The sequence below is a fragment of the Phaseolus vulgaris genome, chromosome 6, assembly GCF_051622355.1.
Source record: "Phaseolus vulgaris cultivar YP4 chromosome 6, ASM5162235v1, whole genome shotgun sequence".
In the NCBI taxonomy this organism is placed as follows: Eukaryota; Viridiplantae; Streptophyta; class Magnoliopsida; order Fabales; family Fabaceae; genus Phaseolus; species Phaseolus vulgaris.
In genome coordinates, this window is record NC_143503.1 from 29382082 (window position 1) to 29402557 (window position 20476).

The 20476-nt window shown below is 29.7% G+C and overlaps 2 protein-coding genes across 3 annotated transcripts; both read left to right on the forward strand.

Moving 5' to 3' along the window:
- Positions 1-2573: 2573 nt before the first annotated feature.
- Positions 2574-4712, forward strand: LOC137831960 (uncharacterized). 2 transcript variants are annotated; one of them, XM_068639880.1, is made up of 4 exons: positions 2574-2778; positions 2970-3257; positions 3830-4054; positions 4376-4712. In XM_068639880.1, the coding sequence occupies exons 2-4, from the start codon at positions 3015-3017 to the stop codon at positions 4619-4621; spliced, it is 714 nt and encodes a 237-aa protein (XP_068495981.1). In that variant the 5' UTR covers positions 2574-2778; positions 2970-3014; the 3' UTR covers positions 4622-4712. The 2 variants fall into 2 exon arrangements, with proteins under 2 accessions (XP_068495981.1, XP_068495983.1); XM_068639882.1 differs by having other exon boundaries at positions 2640-2778; positions 3839-4054.
- Positions 4713-11591: 6879 nt separating this feature from the next.
- LOC137831961 (gibberellin 2-beta-dioxygenase 2) lies at positions 11592-17630 on the forward strand. The gene is made up of 3 exons (XM_068639884.2): positions 11592-12128; positions 15977-16346; positions 17024-17630. The coding sequence occupies exons 1-3, from the start codon at positions 11782-11784 to the stop codon at positions 17276-17278; spliced, it is 972 nt and encodes a 323-aa protein (XP_068495985.1). The 5' UTR covers positions 11592-11781; the 3' UTR covers positions 17279-17630.
- Positions 17631-20476: the final 2846 nt, after the last annotated feature.

A 20476-nucleotide genomic window follows, 5' to 3' on the forward strand; every position in this document is an offset into this window, starting at 1 on the left:
CTGCTACCTGTTACCTGCTACCTGTTACATGCTACCTGCTACTGGGTACCTGTTACCTGGTACTTGCTACCTATTACCTGTTACCTGGTACTTGGGATCTGGTACCTGGTATCTGGTACCTGGTACCTGCTACTTGTAACCTGGTACCTGCTACTTGTAACCTGGTACCTGCTACCTGCTATTGCAACCTGCTACCTGTTAGCTTCTACCTGCTACCTGCAACTTGCTACTTGTTACGTGCTATCTGCAACCTGCTACCTGCAACCTACTACCTTTTAACTGCAACCTGCTACCTTTTACCTGCTACTTGTTACCTGGTACCTACTAACCTCTACTTGCTACATGTTACGTACTACCTGCTACTTACTACCTACTACCTGTTACCTGCTACCTGTTACCTGTTACATGCTACCTACTACCTGCTACCTGTTACCTGTTACCTGCTACCTGCTACCTGCTACATGCTACCTGCTACCTGCAACCTGCTACCTGCTATCTGTTACCTGATACCTGCTATCTGGTACCTGCTACCTTCTACCTTCTATCTGCTACATGTTACCTGCTACCTTCTACATGTTACCTGTTACCTGCTACCTGCTACATGCTACCTGGTACCTGGTACCTGGTACCTGCAACCTGCTACCTCTTACCTGCTACCTGCTACCTTCTACCTGCAACCTGCTACCTGTTACATGTTACCTGCAACCAGCTACCTGCTACCTGCTACCTACTACCTGCAACCTGCTACCTGCAACCTGCTACCTGCTACGTGCAACCTACTACCTGCTACCTGTTACCTGCAACCTGCTACATGTTACCTGCTACCTGCTAGCTTCTACCTTCTACTTACTAACTGCAACCTGCTACTTGCTACCTGCTACCTGCAACCTGCAACCTGCTACCTGTTACCTTTTACCTGCTACCTTTTACCTGCTACCTGCTACCTGCAACCTGCTACCTGCTACCTGCAACCTGCTACCTGCTTTGTTACCTGATACCTGCTATCTGGTACCTGCTACCTTCTACCTTCTATCTGCTACATGTTACCTGCTACCTGCTACCTTCTACCTGCAACCTATTACCTGTTACTTGTTACCTGTTACATGCTACCTGTTACCTGTTACCCGTTACCTGTTACTTGTTACCGCCACCTGCTACCTGCTACCTGCTACCTCTTACATGCTACCTCTTACCTGCTACCTACTACCTGTTACGTTCTACCTGCTACTGTTACCTTTTACCTACTACCTGCTACCTGCTATCTATTATGTGTTACTTGTTACCTTTTACCTGTTACCTGTTATTTGTTACTTGTGACCTTTTACGTTTTACGTGTTACCTGCTACCTGCTACCTGTTACTTACCTGCTAACCTCTACCTGGTACCTGCTACTTGCTACCTACTACCTGTTACCTGCTACCTGTTACCTTCTACCTGCTACCTGGTATTTGCTACCTGTACATGTTACCTGCTACCTGTTACTTGTTACCTGCTACATGTTACATGTTATCTGTTACCTGCTACATTTTACTTGCTACGTGCTACCTGCTATCTGTTACATGTTTTTTATTACATGCTACCTGGTACCTATTACCTACTACCTGTTAACTGCTACCTGCTACCTACTACATGTTAAGTGCTACCTGCTACCTGTTACTTACTACCTGTTAACTGTTACCTACCTGTTAAGTGCTACCTTCTACCTGCTACAATAGTGGTTACAAAGTGTTATAACAGAATCAATTTTCAAAATTCAAACAAAAGAGTAAGGAATAATGAAATACCTATCAAAACATTTTAATTCAAAATTTTATTTGACTTATTATTTTCAAATAAATGTAAGACAAGTTTTAATAATAGATTCTTTCAAATTTAATATTAACTATTTGTTTTTAGTTTTAAATTTAAATAATTATAAAATAATGAAATAACTAAAATAAAATATTAATATAAAGATAAGATAGGAATATATTTGTATATAAAAAAATAACTATAATTATAATGAAAAAATTTCTATATATATGGATATAGATATTAGAATTTAAAATATATCTCATAAATTATTCCATGTATATAAATAAATAATGTACTTTGTTTTTCTCTGTTTTACCCAATAATTTAACTTCCAAGAATTTTATATTTATTTGAGAAACATAGTCTCTATGAAAAAAATATTATAAAATAATACATTATTGTAATCTTTATTTAATTTTATTTATATTATAAACATATTTTTAATTGTTTTTCTTTTTGAATTTCTTTAAACTTCAATATGGCCTATTTCTTTGTCATGATAATATTATGAAATATATATATACTTTATGAATTTCTCTAAGCTTCAACATGTTTTTTTTTTCTTTCTCTAATAATATTTTCAAATATTTGTTTAGGCACATGAAAAAAAAATTCATAAATTTCTTTGACTTCAACCATGAGATGAATCCAAGGGTCACGGTATATTTTGCATTTGTCGATTTCAAATTTTAGACATGTCAGATGTATCTAACGGACGAAAGTATTGCTGGAGAGATGCTGCAAGTTTCATAAATCTCTCCACACCATCTGCAAAAGCTATTCTTGCGGTGAAATCCTCGGACTAAAATTCAATCCAAGGGCTGGAGTTTGATATTCAAAAGAATTCACTTACCACCGTCAGATCCGAAGCAAAAGACTCTAGAACCCTCTTTTCTTCTCTGTGTCCACCGCCTTTAACACAGGCCATTGGGAGAAAGATACACTTCAATTCCTTCTTGATTGCATAGTCTAACCCTTCAATGGGTGAGTCATTTCCTTTCTTTCTCTCAGTTTATTTCCTTTTGATTTTCCCTTTAATGTTCATTCTACTAATCAATTTTTGATTAATTCTTGTTAGGACCATCTTTTTTCCTTCAATCGAATATGCACGATTTTATTTTTAGGTTCAATAATCTATCGTAAAACAAGGTTGTTTTTTTTTTTTTTGTTTTCAGGTATGTAATGCTTGAATTTTGAGGTATTGGTTTTGTTTGGTGAGAATGAATATGATCAAAGTTGGTCCTGGTCATCGTGTTTTTCATGCACCCAACCTGTCTCACTTGCGCCGCGATTTTAATTCTGGAGCATGTTCATCGCCTGTGGCTTTTGACCCTCTCTCAGAGACTTCCCTTAGTCTTAGACCTAAATCTTTATCCCGCTTTCAATGCCAACCTGTCCTTAAATCTCGCCAACCTCTTCATCTCTGTTTCGCCAGTGGACAAGGAATGAAGGAAAACAATGGGGTAAGAAAGCACCTATTTTTTCTTTTATATTACTAGTTCTTGTTTTTTTTTAGATAGACGGGTCCTTCAGAAAACTTGACATTGCTAAAGACAAGAAATGTATGATGCATTTTGTGAGCGATTTTATTGTTACTGTGTCTGTTTGGTTATACTTTTGCAGAGATGTTTATAGAAGATAAAATTAGGTTCATAAAGTGAAAAAAAAACTGTTGGATAACAATCTGTGGAAACCTTTTGATATTTGTTTCTCCGAATCTTTTATTTCATTTTATGTTCAGAAACAAATTTTAGTTAATGGATATGTTTGTTTTTAGAGAAATGGGATCAGTTTTTTTTTTAGGCCAATTTTTAACTGAAACATTTTTTCTGTATATAACTCTCTAGTTTTCTTCCTAAAATGAACTTTGCTGGATATGTTTCAAGGAATGTGTCAGTGGAGGAGTTGGAGTTTCATGGATGCTCTTGATATATATATATATATATATATATATATATATATATTATTTGTGGTTTTTGTATTTTGGATTTGAATTGTTCTTCAGTTACTAAATAAATACTATTAACATTATTAGGATTTCCAGAGCAAATCTCTTCAAGAAGCCATGGAACAATTTAAGGGACAGTCAATAGAGGATATACTGCGACAACAAATTCAGAAGGGAGGAAGTGGAGGCATCCCTCCAGGAGGACGACGCGGTGGTGGTGGCGGAAGCGATGGTGGCAGTTCTGGGGGATCAGATGGGATGTCAAACGAAAATCTTCAAGTTGTTTTAGCAACAGTTTGCTTTGTATTAATGGTAAGTTCTCTTGTTGCACAAATTGTGCGTATCTACTTATTCTCTTAGTCTAAGATTTCTTTATTGTGTGAAAAATAAAGGAAAAACTTGAAGTGACGTTGCTAAGCTAATAATGGTGGTTAGTTGTGTCTGTAAATATAATTTGTGTGTACTTTTCCTTAATTATTTAGAATGCATGAGGTGGTTGATCTTGAAATATAAAATATTCGTATGCAAACTTTGTGATGATATTTGAATACCTTTCTTATACATAGTTGATTAACAAAATTGATAGGATGCTTGTGCATCTCCCATTTTATAACACCCTACATCATTTTCCAGTATATTTTTGTCATCGATGGCTTAGAACTCATGAAGCTAGCTAGGGACTGCATCAAGTTTGTATCTGGTAGAGGCCAGAGTGCTCGATTGAAGCGAGCCATGTACAAATGGGTACAACTTTACAAGAATATCATTGAGAAGAAGGAAGCTGTCAAGAATGGATTGGAGAAAGCCTGCACAAGCTGGTTCCACCCTGATTTCTTCCTAGGTGTCAGTAGGCATAATTTGAAATCAACTCATGAATAATTTTTTCTGTATCTGTTATAAACCTGTTTCCTTCGTTGCTTTAAATATATATTTTTGGTATATTTAATATTATTATTATATTACTGAATTATCACTACTCTAGAACATAACAGGGTAAATAAAATGATTGCAGTTCTTTGTATATAACGTTTTCCAACTAGAGGATACGCTAGCAAGAGAATCCTACAGTTTCGTGTGAATTTAAGAGTCTAGTGAGTTTTGCAATGTGGGGACTAGGTTGGTCATGGCTATTTACTTAGCATCCTGTTTCAACTCTTTTTACCTTTTTCTGTGGGTCTAGGAACATTAGCTAGATTCTAAAAAACGATTTAGAGATCTTACCATTCACATTTGGATAGCATGATTTTAGTGAAAAAAGTAGCCAGAGAAAGAGGGGGCGAAGGATGGAGGTGCCCTGGAAAAGAGGGGTATATGTACTGTGTTTGAGCAATTACGTGTTTGTTTGTCTTCATAGTATATGCGAATGTTAAACAGCATGAAAATTGCACAGGCTTTTGCTGCATAATCAATTAACTTCTTTTGCTGCATAAATGATTAACTTCTGCTACATAATGGGTTATTGTTTGGGGCACAGACAATTATATGTTTGTAAATAATCAATTATGCCACAGTTTGGTGACCTGGTTTGTGCACCTTAAAAAAGGAATGCCAAAAGATTGCTGAAGCAGTGCTAATAGTAACTTTGTGTGCTGAATTTCCACTAACATGTCCCAAGTGACTACGGCTAATAATTGTGCAATTTTTTTTCTTTAATTAAAAACTTTAAAAACAAATTTATAAATAATTATATAAATCAAAGGAAGAGGCAATGGACTCTTCATAGTCACAAGAAACTCCTAGCTAGCCAGTTGTAAAACTGATGAACAGAGAAGTTGGATGCTTGGGTCTGCATATAATCAAGAGGACAATAACCTCTTATCCATGCCCATACAAGTGATACAAAAACAACCCAAATCATGATCAAATGTGTCATTGTAATTTTTTAAGGACAAGTTCGCACTCACTACGGTAAAATGAGCTTATTTTTAGCTATGAAAATGTGTCCGGGATCCACAAAATCAACTCTATTCGCAATAGGGAAAGGAAACCATATGCATAATCAAATAATAGCTACTAAGACAATGTTTGAATATTAAAAGAATAAGCTTCTTTATAATTTAAAATAAAATTAATACATGTACAAATTAAAAACAAGAAAAGTGGAAATAAATTATATGAAATACTCTAAATGTAACCATTTATTTATATTTGTGGTAAAATTGTTTTCTTAAGCTAGGGTTTATTCCCCCAAAATATAAAACTTCGTGTTCCAATGCACGGACTACAATGAAAAAATGGTTGCTTTATTACTACATTATTTTTTATTTTTTTTAAATTACTTTAAAAATAGTTTTAAGATAGTTTTTTTTTTTCATTCTGTATTTTTTGAATTAAAAAAAGAATTGTTGAAAAAGTAGATGACATTGAGAAATAAAAGGGCTAACAAGTAATGCCTGAACAAAATAAGAGGTGTTTGAAATGAGAATTCCCGAACAGTGCAACGCTGTTTGGGAATGGGGCCTGTACATTATACTATTAATGTAATGGAAGTGGAAGGTAGAAGAAGTGCATGAAAATGGAGGTTGAGAGGGACGTGAGAGAATGGTTTTCATGGGTGACCATCACCAGCAAAGCTTGGACCTCAAATGTCCAATTTGTGGGAACGACAAGTCACCTATTTATAAAGTCCTGCAACCCTAAACTAGCCCTATACTTCCATGCCACAAAATTTTATTAATTCCGGTCAACGCAACAAATCTGTCACTCCAACCTCCACAAAAATACTTTTTATTCACATTTTTAAACTATTTTTCTACATCATTTCATCAATTCCATCCTTCAATTATTTTAATTACGTAATTTTACTTCATCTATTATACCTTATATATTCAATTCTTAACTCACTCTCATTAATAAGTACAAAAAAAATTACAATAAGTATCAAACATATTGTAAAAAATAACATCTCATTTTAGCCTTTTCTTTTCCAACACGTTTTTGCTTTTGTCATCGTTGTCAGACACATTGACATAAAATAATGTTTATATATTCAATATTACTACACCAAATTTCATGTATTTAATGTTTCCAGAATAAATATCTATGTAAATCTCACTACACATATACATGAAACAAAATAAGTACTCATTCTTTAAAAGCTAAACGTTAACTTTTGTTAAAGTTTCTCTTATTAAACGCTAACCATTTTTGTTTCCCGAAAAAGTATTATAATATTGTACACATATTTGTATATTTACAATCTAATTTTTAAAAACAAATTATCTTGGAATTTTAAAAACAAATTTTGAATATAATATTGTACACATATTTGTTACCTGAAGAGGACCAGACATAATTTGTAATTTTGAGTTACCTAGTGACCATATTAATAATAAAAGGATTTGATATTGCTTGGGAACTGTAATATAAAGCACTTTTTATGTGTTCCTACTCTCTTGTCCCTTTTAAAAAAGCTTGTCTAAAGCTTTGAATTTATACATCTGATAAAAAACTTGGGAAATTTTTTTAATGTACACTTTCAACTCTCTTTTATGTGTCTCTTGTTCCTTGGGAAAAAATAATCCCCACATGCCTTGTACGAGCATGCAACACCGAATTATGAGGCAAGCCTCAAACACTTCCTTTGTCACAATAATATATACGAGCAAAGCAATGAACAAGAACAAGGTCCCAATACCATTTATTGTTTGGATTTTTAGTATTAGAATACATTATTAAAATAATGTTAAATTTTTTTTAAAGCCTAATTCAATTTCATAGATAAGGTGATGATTATATCACTTAACATTGTTAATAAAATTGTACTAATTTTCAGACACAAATATATTTCTTTCACATTAATATTTCTTTGTTTGAAGATAATTCTATTCGTATATCATATATACTTTAAATCATTATAACCCAAAGATTTTTTCAGAGTAGATTTTGTTTTTTTATTAGCATGAATCAGATGGAAATGTTCAAAATGAAAAATCAAATCCTTATGTTGAACAAACAGAATGTGTATCCATCTATAAGAATTATTTCACACCAAATTTGCTATCTCAAACTCCACAAACAAATGTTGGATTGATTCTTTCCTTGACTCACATAGAGGACATATTTATGCTTACATTAACTCCTCTTCTAATTAAGTTCAATCTAGTGGGAATTCCACACAACAAAGTTTCCCAAGGAAGGGTTAAGACACTAGGCATTGCTTTAATTTATCAAAGATATTTAAAAATGTTGTTAGTAGCACCTCTTGCATAACTCTATGGGTTGTATATGATGTATAACCTCTCTTTTTTTTAATAGGATTGGAACATTCCTAAAATATTCTAATGATGAAAAAATATATTTATATTTGACCTAATTTAAAAAATAATTAAATAACAACTTAACCATCAATTATTATGTATGTTAGGTGTATAAGAACAAATAATATTATTTTAGAATTTGGCATACTAAATTTAACAAATCAAAACTTATAAAATATATTTTTAAATCTATATATGCAATTTGAAGTAAACTATGAATGCTCTTGTTACAAAATCCAAATATCCTATCAAATTACCTTTGACTAATATATTCAAAATAAAACTCACACGAGAGATTAAATATAGGAGATGCATAAAAAATTAAAACCTGAATTAGTCAGTGATATTGAAGCCAACAAATCATTAGTTTAATTCTATAATAAGTTTATAATTAATATTTTAATCTCATACTAACTTATATGGCTAAATTATATTTTTATAATTTATATAAAATTGTGGTTTGATAGGGTGATGAAAGTTATAAGTTAGTTATTTTTACAGTTTTCAGTTTAACAAAAAATTATATTGATTGGTCTGGTTTAATACCCTCACATGAGCCCATGCACATGTACATAAACACGTACTAAGATATCAAATCAAGATCTAACGTGTATATAAACTATTAAAAGCATGATTATAGAAAATAATTACGTTCAACATAAGTCACATCTTTACTAAAATGAAATGAAATATTGCTAAATTGGGATATTCTGTTCAAAAGGAAATCCAAATATGCACTAAATTGTGGTTAAGTATCAAATAATTTTAAATTAAAATAATTTTATAAATACAAAATATGAAATATAAAATTTAAGCTAAGAACAAATTTAGAAATATATATATATATATATATATTAATTAATTAAAAACTATTACATAATTGCTTAAATAAGTTTATATATTGTAACTACATTAGGTTTTTTGGTCTCCTCCTTAAGTCTATGATTTGACATTAAGGCTGTGTTTACTTTAAGAGAGATGTACTAATTTTTCTCATTCTTCTCATATGCAAAAGAATTGAGGGAAAAGCCACTTAAGATGGTGGTGTTTTTCCTTTTTGGCATTTTTTTCTTTGTCATTAATGTAATAATATATATAATAATATATTTTATTTTTATTATTTTTTCATCATAATTATCATATTATGATATTTCATATTTTATTATATTTTTTTTTCTTTATAAATAAATTTGTTGTACAATTCACTCTATATATAATATTTTTTTATTATAAAATGTTCTCTAAAATATCTTCATGGTTATGTATCTACATACAATCTAAATCAAAATCAATTAATGTAATTTTTTTTTCAAAATGTATAAATAAATATAACAATAAATTTGTATATGCTTAGATAATATTATTTGTATGTTTTTTTTCATGTTTTGATAATATTAAATAACTCGTATTTTTTTTAAAATAATTATTTAATAGTATCGAAATAAATTATTCAATTGTACATACAATAATTTAAAATATTTCAACTAACTCAAATTTACACAAAAATACATCATATTTTATTATTTAAATATTTATAAATACAAGGATAAATTTGTAAACTTATATTTTACACTTTTAAAAAAAATTAAAAAAACCTCACAATAATTACATCATTCACAAACTTTCATAAACTTTCCTCACACATCCACTCTAACATACTCCAATCCAAACAACCTCAATTTCTTCACACTTTCTTCTCACATCCTCACACATCCACCCCCTTAAATCCTCACACATCCACTCCTCAATCCAAACACACACTAACTAAGTCTACTAAATATAATCAGTTATATTATTTTGACAATAATTTAAGACATTTATTTGACTAGTGTATGGGACATAACAAAAACAAACATAATGAATTTTTTAAAACAGAATAAACTCCCTATTAAATTATGCAAGTAAAAAAGTAAGTACCTTAAGAAATTTAAGTTTAAAACAAGAGATTATCATTGAATTAATTGATAAAAATAACATTACAGTACTGTCAGGTTAATTTAAATATTTTATTAGTAAATTAATTTCACAAATATTTAGATTACTCATTACAGAAATAATTAAATGGTATTGTTAATTTTTTTAGAAGAATTATTTGGTGTAAAAAAATTAAAAAATACTTGTATGGCTATTTCTTTTTAAAAAAAATATTTATATTTTTGAAAACATTAACTAAAAAAAATCATTAAATAGAAACTAAACTATTTTTAGAAACTAAAATAATTAGTTAGTGTTTTGAGAAAATTTTATAAACTAAAAATATTATTGTTATCTAAAATAATTTCTATTATTAATAAAAATTTATAAAATAATTTTTAAATTGGTGTCTAACCATTAACTATAAAATCTAAGAGTTTAGTTACTTATGAGTAACTACCAATTATTTAGTTTCTAAATTTGGTAGCAAAAATATTGGTTATTAATTAGATACCAATTTAAAAACTATTTATCAATAATAGAAATTAATTTAAAAATCAATATTTTTTTTTAGTTTTTAAAATGATCTCTAATTTAGTTAATATTGAAACTAATTATTTTTATCTTTAAAAATTAGTTTCTATTTTATGATTTTCTTGCAATGTTATTACTTTATATTTTAAATTAGTCTATATTACTCTTTTTAGAAACTAATTTAAAATTTAAAATATTAGTAATTGAAATTTTGGTAACTCATTTAAATACCAATTTAAAAAATGTTTTATAATTTTTTTATTAATAATAATAATATTTTAATTTTTAAAATAATATATAATTTAACTAATATAATAATTAATTATTTTTTATCTCTAAATTTAGTTGCTATTCAATGATTTTCTTATTCTTTAAAATATATATATATATATATATATATATATATTTCTTTCTAATTTACATTTAAGAAAAAAAAACGAATAAAAAAATTGTAACTGTCACAAGACTAAAAATGTAAAATTTTAAAAAACAAATAGAAAACTGAATTCACTTTGAAAACTAAACTATTGTTGTTTTTTTACGAAGAAACTGTATCCTGGAATAAAAATCCATAAATATTTATGAAGAGTTTTTTTCTTTATATAATTTTATTGTTATTTAATTATAATAAAAAATCTTTTATACTATTTAATTAATTTTAATCTCTTGTTCTACGTAGACTCATGTTGTTTTTACAAAAGAAAATACTCCCACACTTGTTTCTACAATTAAAACAATAAAAAAATAAAGTCAAATAAGAAACACGGAAAGAAGTAGATTAAAAATAAATTATAAAAAATGTTCATTCAAAGAAGATTTTATTTTAACTATATAGTTGCATATAAAGAATGAGATTCATTCATTTAATTTCAATTTTAACTATTAGTATAATTTTTATTCTTCCTATATTTTCTTTTAAAGACAATCATTTTCAATATACAATAAAAAATAAATATAAATATATAATAAATATTGTTTGCAAAATCCTTCACTAAATTTAAAGTTTTATCTTAGAAATTTACAAAATAAATAAAAAATGCTGTTATTAAATTTAAAACTAGAATCTAATTGAATAATAACTCATAGAGGTTTAATCCTCAAAATGGATTTCTCCCACACTCTCATCTTTCACATGATACCTTTCTTCCCTATAAATATCCCATACAGTTGTTAGACTTTGGTACCTTCCTTCTTCCTCCTTCATCATCTTTCACATACTTTCCATTTCTCTACCTTTCTAATCTCATTCTCTCATACTATATATTTACCAACTCAACAACTGCTTAATTTTTTTTGCATTGAACTCCTTGTGTAAATCCCTAAGGATTAGATATGGTGGTTATAAGGAGTGAAAAGATTTTACCCATTCATCTTCCCGTTGTGGACTTATCCACAGAAAGATCAATGGTGAGAAAACTCATAGTGAAAGCTTGTGAGGAGTACGGTTTCTTCAACGTGATCAACCATGGAGTTCCCTGCGACACCATAGCCAAAATGGAAGAAGCAGCTTTTGATTTCTTTGCGAAGCCACTGGCCCAAAAGAAACAACTTCCCCTTTATGGCTGCAAGAACATAGGCTTCAATGGAGACATGGGAGAGATTGAGTACCTTCTCCTTAGTGCTACTCCTCCCTCCATGGCTCACTTCAACAACATCTCCAATGTGCCTTCAAACTTCAGGTTCGTCCACTCATTGCACGTACTTTCTGTCATTGTCCAACACTTTTACATTTATCTCTGACACTTGCTACAAAAAAGTCAAACAAAACCCTTTTTCATAAACTATAAAATCAACTTATGCTTCTTATGTATGGAGATGATTATTCAAATTGATCTTGCTGCATGTTTGGTTCTGTCTCTCCCTTAACTACAATTGAGGTGATGGATTGGTTTTTGTTTTATTTTATTCTGGGGACATGCCACTTTGTGTGATCATGTGTGTGTGGCAAAAAGATGGACAAGATCTGGTGAATAACAAAAGTAACAGTTGGGAGGTGACAAGGTCATGACTCATGAGTAAGTAAGACACCAATAACCATGGATACACACCTCTCTATTTACAAATATATAATCCTCTAATAAAATAACATGTTCAGATAAATTCCTAGTTACCATATATCAATTCTTTTCAAGTGGGGTTCATTTCAGGTATTAAATTAATGTACCTTGTTATAACTTATATTTTCAACCAATTTATTTGATTCTAAACCATTTTTATAAGTTTTTTCACACACATGCAAGATGTTTTATTAAGTAAAAAAAATGTAATTAAAACAAGAATACGGATTAATTTTATAAAAAGAAAAAGAAAAAACTTGCACGGTAGCATCAGAGTGACCAGATAAATTCTTATTTGTTGTTGATATGGACCAGGCTAGCTAGTAAGTTCTTGCCAGCTTAAGTAGTGACCACCTTAATAATTATAATGTCTGGTTTAAAGAATTAATTGTTATAAACCCTATATGACATTGAAAAAGTATATAATATTAGAAAATAGGATTTTATTTTATTTTTACTCCTCTTGTATTGGTTATTTACTATTGTTATTGTTATATTTATTTATTTTTATATTGTTTTTATCTTTGTATTCTTTCCATGCAAAATGGAACGTAGGATCTATTATTTTGGTGGGTTGAAATGATGTACGTCCCTATGAGTTGTATCTGACCAACACAAAGAAAGAAGGGAGAGAGAATGTGTTTGTGTGTGAAGGTTATTCCCATCTGTGAGTGATGGCACTGTGCCAACCATTTTTTATAGAACAGCACGTTGCAGGTGGTCCTTAGATCTGTATCATCATACAATTTCACCTTCTCCCTCCCTCTATTTTCAAAGAAAACTTTTAGTTTCATATAGAGAAAATAAGTGGAAGAAAAATACAAAAAAAATAATAATGAAAAGAGTGTTCAGTTAGGAGAAAATTAGTCAAAAATAATACTTCTATTTATTATTAATTAAGAATTTGTTATTATAAGAAGAAGAATGGAGGGAAAATTTGTTGATTTCTCCTTCATTTTGAGTAACTTAATTATGTTGATTTCTATAGATTTTTTAAGCATCCTCACACAAAGTTCTCTTTCTCATATTTTATTCACACATCACCTACTTAAACTATCCCTTCTTCTTCGTCTTCGGTTATATTTATTCTTAAAATCATTAAACAAAAATCAATTTTAAAGATAAAAAATAATTAGTTGTTATAATGACTAAATTAGAGATTATTTTAAACATTATAAAAATTATTGGTTTCTATATTAGTTTCTATTTTTGAGAAATAGTTTCTAAATTCATATTTAATTAGTTACCAAGGTTTTAACTACCAATTATTTAAATTCTAAATTTGGTAGCAAAAAAAACTTAGCTAGTTAGATACCCTTTTAGAAACTATTTATCAATAATATAAACTAATTTAGAAATCAATAATTTTTTTAGTCCTTAAAATTGTCTTTAATTTAGTCATTATAACGATTAATTATTTTTTGTTTCTATTAATTAGTTTTTATTTAATAATTTTATTGTAGTTGTAGTTATTTCTAAACTAAACCGTATGAAATACTATATATAATGAGGATTGTTTTAACCTTTTTGAATTTATATAACTGCATGAAGAATTAAAATAAAACTATGTTAATTAAGATTTTTTAAATAAAGATTGTTTTAATGAATATAAATAAGTTACTATTTGGATGGAGAAAAAAAGATAAATATAGAATAAGAGGAATAGAGTAAAATAAAGGTATTATATATACATAGAAATAACAAGAGGCTGAAAGATTTTTTTTTCTACTAGGACATAGGTGAAAAAACAAAGAAAATTTATATAAATAAAAGGTAATTGCTTATTTCTTAATTTATATTTTAAAATATATTTTTTGTAAAAAATATTAATTAACTTTTTAAGAAAATAAAACAAAAAAGTGAAATGAGCGACTACATCTTCATTTATTACTAATAAGGAAAAGGTGTTATTTTTATGAAAATGTTTTTTTTTCTATTTTCTCTAATAAATAATAGGATTTTATTTTTCATTCTATATCTTTATTACTTCATTTCATTTCAATAGATATAAACAGATTGTGCCTAACGGGAATTTTTTATGTGGTCCAACAATCCTTTACTACAGTTAATCTGACTTCCCCATATAAAAAATATATATATACATTTTCTTATATATTTATATTAGAGTTTTTTATTTAAATGATAATCTCATACAGTTAAGTGTATGTACCCAATTTTTGGTACAGCTTTAAAGTATCAATGCATGTTTTAGTTAATTCATTTTAAAGAAATGTAAATTGAGCATGTATCTACATGTCTTAAAATGTTGATTGTATTAAGAAAGTAAGAGTAGGTGAATAATTTTTAAGCAGTTAATAAAATATATGATGACCAGATCCTTTGAAAAGGAATTATTTAAAAACATCCAATTAATACGAAACTCGTAATGCAATAAGATTTTTATTTATTTGAAGTGCCGTACTGTATAAAACAGACAACACAGATGGCCTTGTTCTCTCAATTCCAATGCTTGCTTTGAGAAGATTCAGTCCTTGCCACTTAAATAACACCATTGCTTCAACAATGCTATGATTGAATGCTGCTATGATTGATGTGATAAAAATAGGGTAGAAAAGAAAATTAAAAAAATAGAAAAGTACCATTTTTCTTTTCATTTATATTTTGTTTGTTGAGTTGTGAGGCATAGAAGAAGAAAAGGTAAGGTAAGAGAGAAAGGTGTTATAATTATAAAAAAAGTAAATAAAAAGAAAAATGGTGTTAAAAGGTTTGTGATGCACGTGAGATTTGAAGTCATTCGTGGAGCACATGGGAGTATGGAAAAGGAGTAGGTACTCCTAGGAGGTGGGATAATATGTCAGAGACTCACTTTACCTCTTTCTACTCTGTCTTTGTCATGTCAACACTGATCAGTGCTGCGTGCTTGTGATTTATTTACTCATGATTATGATTAATTTGGGAAAAAGGGGGCAATCAAATTGGAAAGGTCAGAAAAAGTTCTGTTGGATAAAACATTGGGTTTCAGATTGACACATACATACATAAGTATCTCAAATAAATCAACAACGTCCAATCAAATCAAAACCAAAAGGTCAGACTTCAAAATCAGATTCCCCATTTGTTATCCACAACAACTTCTTTAACAATTCTTTTTCTTACCCAAAAAACCAATCTCACAAGTGAAATGTATAAAGCATATGCTGTCAGTGTACTGTACGGTGCAGATCAAAACATCTCTGCTATTTCTTCAATTTCTTCAATTGCCATTGCCACCATTTCAGTTCACTGTTATCTAGCTGTGGATGGGTGAAGTATACCTCTTATTTTGGCCCATATAATTTTGTTCAAATCAGTACTGCTACTATATAGTATGAAAGATAAATTTGTATTTTTGAGCATTTAATATAGTTTAAAGTTGAGATTATAGTTTACTTATCTAAAAGTTTGAGATAAGCATGAGAGAAAAGAATATATAGGGTGTGAGTGTGTGACTGTGCAATTGTACATGACAGCTGTAGTGTGAGTGCATACACAGAGGGAGTGAGGGAGCTGGCATGTGAGATTTTGGAGCTAATGGCAGAGGGTCTGGGGGTTCCGGATAGATGGTTTTTGAGCAGGTTGATCAGGGAGGTTGATAGTGACTCAGTCCTGAGGTTCAATCACTACCCACCGATACTTAACAAAGACTGCAAGGATAAGGACAAGTCTCCCTCCCACAACCACACCAAGGTTGGCTTTGGGGAGCATTCTGACCCTCAGATCCTTACCATCCTCAGATCCAATGACGTGTGTGGCCTCCAAATCTCTCTTCAAGATGGGGTGTGGAACCCAGTTGCTCCTGACCCCTCAGCTTTCTGTGTTAATGTGGGTGATCTCTTGCAGGTATATGTGTTCTTATCCTACACATCTTTTTTCTTTTCAGCCCCACAACCTGGTTTCATTTTCCTCAGCACAACACATACTCAGGGTAGTAGTGGGGGGCCTGGGGTTGCCTTTGCTTTTGGTTGGGCTGCCTTTGCTCTAACACCTCGCACATGGGACTGCCAAACAAATTAACACACACTACTTATATCTCTATCTTTCTGTCTTCAAACAAAAAGCTTAACCCTTCAACTTGATCACAAAAGTCACTGAATTTTTTTGATTGAATATCAGAAAGGTTTACTTCAAGATCCACTTAGAAGCAGCAGATAAATATTATATGAGGGTTGTGGATAGAGAGCCAAGAAGATAGACACACGCACACACACAGAACACAGAGAAACAAGATGTAATGTAACATAGTACATGGTAATGGATTTGGAAATTTAGATATCCCACTTTCTCTTGCCCCAATTGTGATTAAACAAAAAAGGGTATAGTTAGACACGTGAGATGTCATGTCACACATGACAAGCAACATGTTAGTTATGTACAACATCTTGAGAAGTGGATGGAATGAATACTAATAATGGGGAGGTAGGTTAAGGTTTGGTGACGAATTAGCTTTCGGTTATGTGTGGAAGAGGTGGTACAAAAACGGGAAGTGAATGATTTATGTTTATTGATGTGTTGTGTAGGTTATGACAAATGGAAGATTTGTGAGCGTGAGACACAGGGCTGTGACAAACTCACACAAGTCTAGAATGTCGGTGGCGTATTTTGGGGGTCCACCACTTGATGCATGCATTGTTGCTCCCTCAGTTATGGTTACACCCCAGAGGCCCTCCCTCTTCAAACCCTTCACTTGGGCTGAATACAAGAAAGTCACCTACTCAATGAGGCTGGGAGAACGCCGCATTGACCTTTTCAGGAACTGCACTCAACTCGACTGAAACCTTTCCTTCTTCCACACCCAAAACTACACTTCCTAATACCAATACCACACTGTAAAGGTTTTTCCTCCCTTTACTTTTTGCTGTGGTCTCCATTGTTCTTCTGTTGCTATGTGCTTTGCCAAAATGTCCCAACAAATTTTGCATTGCCTCATACTCTGCAAATTAACTTCATAAGGAAAACAAAAAACAAAACACAAAAACAAGTTTCTGTTGATGGACTGCTAACATTGGGTGCCATTAACTACCGCTGTTGCATCTTAACTCAAACGAATCTGTGTTTGAGGTTCTTTGATTCAGGTGGTTGTTCTTGTGATTATGAGGGAACTTTCGTTTATTGAATGGTTTTTTTATCAGCAATGGTTCTTTTATCACATGCACGTGCAACCTTTTTCTTCCTCTTCTTCTTCACTTTTATAACTAAAAAATATATAGTTATGCAATACGGACTAATTTTTATACGATAACTTATTAACTTTGTTTTTATAAAATAAAGAATATATCCAAAATGAACTTTTCTAAGTAGAAAAATAATACTTTAACATCCTTATAAAAATAAAGTATAAATATACAAATTAATGATTGATGACTTGAAATTCTGATTTCATTTTCTGGTTGATCACTTTCTATAATTAGTAAAGCATCAACATTAAAATACACCAACCTTAAAAACACGTGTTTTAGCTTAGAGATAGATTCCATGCTCCCAAAACATTTAGAAAAAACTTATTTGCAGTAACAATGAACCAGTTCCCATGTTCCAAAGCCTCATTAGTTTATTTTAAGTCATATAATATTTTTCTTATTATGAAAATCTTGTTTTTTCATTGTCTTTTTTTTAGCCTCAAATTCAAAATTAGGAGGTTGTTAGTCAAAATTAGGAGCTAAAATTGAGGTCCACTCAAGTTATGAGTTCATACATCTTTCTTATACCTTCTTATAATATTTTAGAAACTTGTATATGTTTCTACAAACTTTTAGAACCTTCTAGAACATTCTAATTTTTTACATTATTTTTTTAGAAAAAAATAATAAATCACGTTATGCCTACTAATTTCTTCTTCGAGTTTCTTTACTATGTGTTTAAAATATGGAGTGGAAAAAAAAAGAAAATAAAGAGAAAGATAGTGAAAATTTAAATTATTTAGAAGAAGTAAAAGATAATCATTACAAGAAATTCATTTAATAGCAACCAAAGTTACACACCAAAATTAATTAATCACGATATTAACTAAATTAAATACTATTTTAGAGATTAAAAAATTATTTGTATATAAAGTGATTTTTATTATTCATAAAAATTTATAAAATGGTTTTTAAGTTGGTATCTAAATTAACTATCAAGATTTTAGCTACTAATATTTTAGATTTCAAATTAGTTTCAATTAGTCTTTTAGAAACTAATTTAGAATATAAAATATTAGTAGTTAAAACCTTGGTAGCTAATAGTTAGATACTAATTTAAAAACTACTTTAAATTTTTATTAATAATAGAAACTAATTTAGGTATCAATATTTTGTGTAGTCTCTAAAATGATTTCTAATCTAGTCCAATAGTAACTAATTATTTTGGTATCTAAAATTAGTTGCAATTTGATGATTTTCTTGTAAGGAATGTAAAGTTAAAAAAATGGAAAAAAAATTGTGCAAACTTGTAAATGATTATATTGATCTAATAAATTTAAAAATATGTAAAATAATATATTTAATAAATTGATCAAAATTTCTTTGTTGATATAAATTAGTTTTAGTAAAATATAATATTATATTATATGATATTATTTTTTCTTTTTATAATTATTTTATGAATTTAGTTTCACTATTATTTTCTTCTCACAGTTTTTATTATTATTGTTTTGTTAACGGATTACATTTTTGTATCTAATTAATTGTATGTGCTACATATTTATGAATGTGTTTTTAATCGATTATATGTTGATTTCTTTGCAAATATTATTTTTATACGAAAAAGAAAGATATAATAATTTAAAGTATTTTTTCATGTTTTTTTATTTTTTATTTTTTTGTCCATATTTTTCTTCGTTCCTATTACAAAGTAGATTTTAAGCATAATTCAACTCCATAAAACTGACTCACCTAACTGACTCATGGTGAGGCTTACACTCACTTATATATAATGAAATATTTTCATCTCTAGTTGATGTGAGATCTCCAATAACTCCTCACTTGTCTATGTAAATTCATCCTTTCAAAGAAATATACTCTTATTATTCTAACAAAGTAGATTTTAAGCATAATTCAACCCCATAAAACTGACTCACCTAACTGACTCATGAGGTGAGGTTTACACTCACTTATATATAATGAAATATTTTCATCTCTAGTTAATGTGAGATCTCCAATAACTCCTCACTTGTCTATGTAAATTCATCCTTTCAAAGAAATATACTCTTATTATTCTAACAATTATTCTTTAAAAAGTATTCTTTGTTTTGTTTTAGACAATTAGAAATAGGATAAGAGTGATATTTCTCAACCTATACTTAGAAGACTTACAATATTCACTTTTAAGAGGGATCACATTGAACGTTCATAAAGATTATGTTGATGTTAATAATCATGTAAAATATTGTACATTTCAAAATGCTTCTTGTAGAGTGTTTCTCTTAGTTTGAAATTTGAAACTTGACAATATATTATAACTGATTGTATTATTTGATATGCAATTACAATTATTAACCTTCTAGATTATATAAGTTTTAACCTCTCTAAATAAAGTAGTTTTTTTAATTTCAAATTGTTTAATTTAGAACAAAATTGGATTGCTAAATTCAAAACAAATATTTATCCAAATGAGCTAGCTAACTTTAACCTCTACAAAACAAACCTTGTTCTCCAACAATTTTCTGAGCCAAAACAATATGTCGTGGGGCACCAGTGGAGAGCAAGACAAAAATGAAGCTTTTGAAGGTTAAAAGAGTTATAATTAAAAAAAGTTGTAAAATGAGTATTTCAAAAAAACTGTAGAAGGAAAATATGGTGTGTTGGACAAAAATATTGTGGTGCAGGAAGTAAAAGCCCCTTGGTCTGCAGAGGCAAAATATTTTAGTCCGACATGTTTTGGTTGGGCATTGAACACATTAAAATGGGTTTCTTCTTGTGTGACCTCGATACTTCTTAAAATACAAAATTACTTTATTGATTTTATTTATTTATTTTGGAATAGGTGATTAAAAA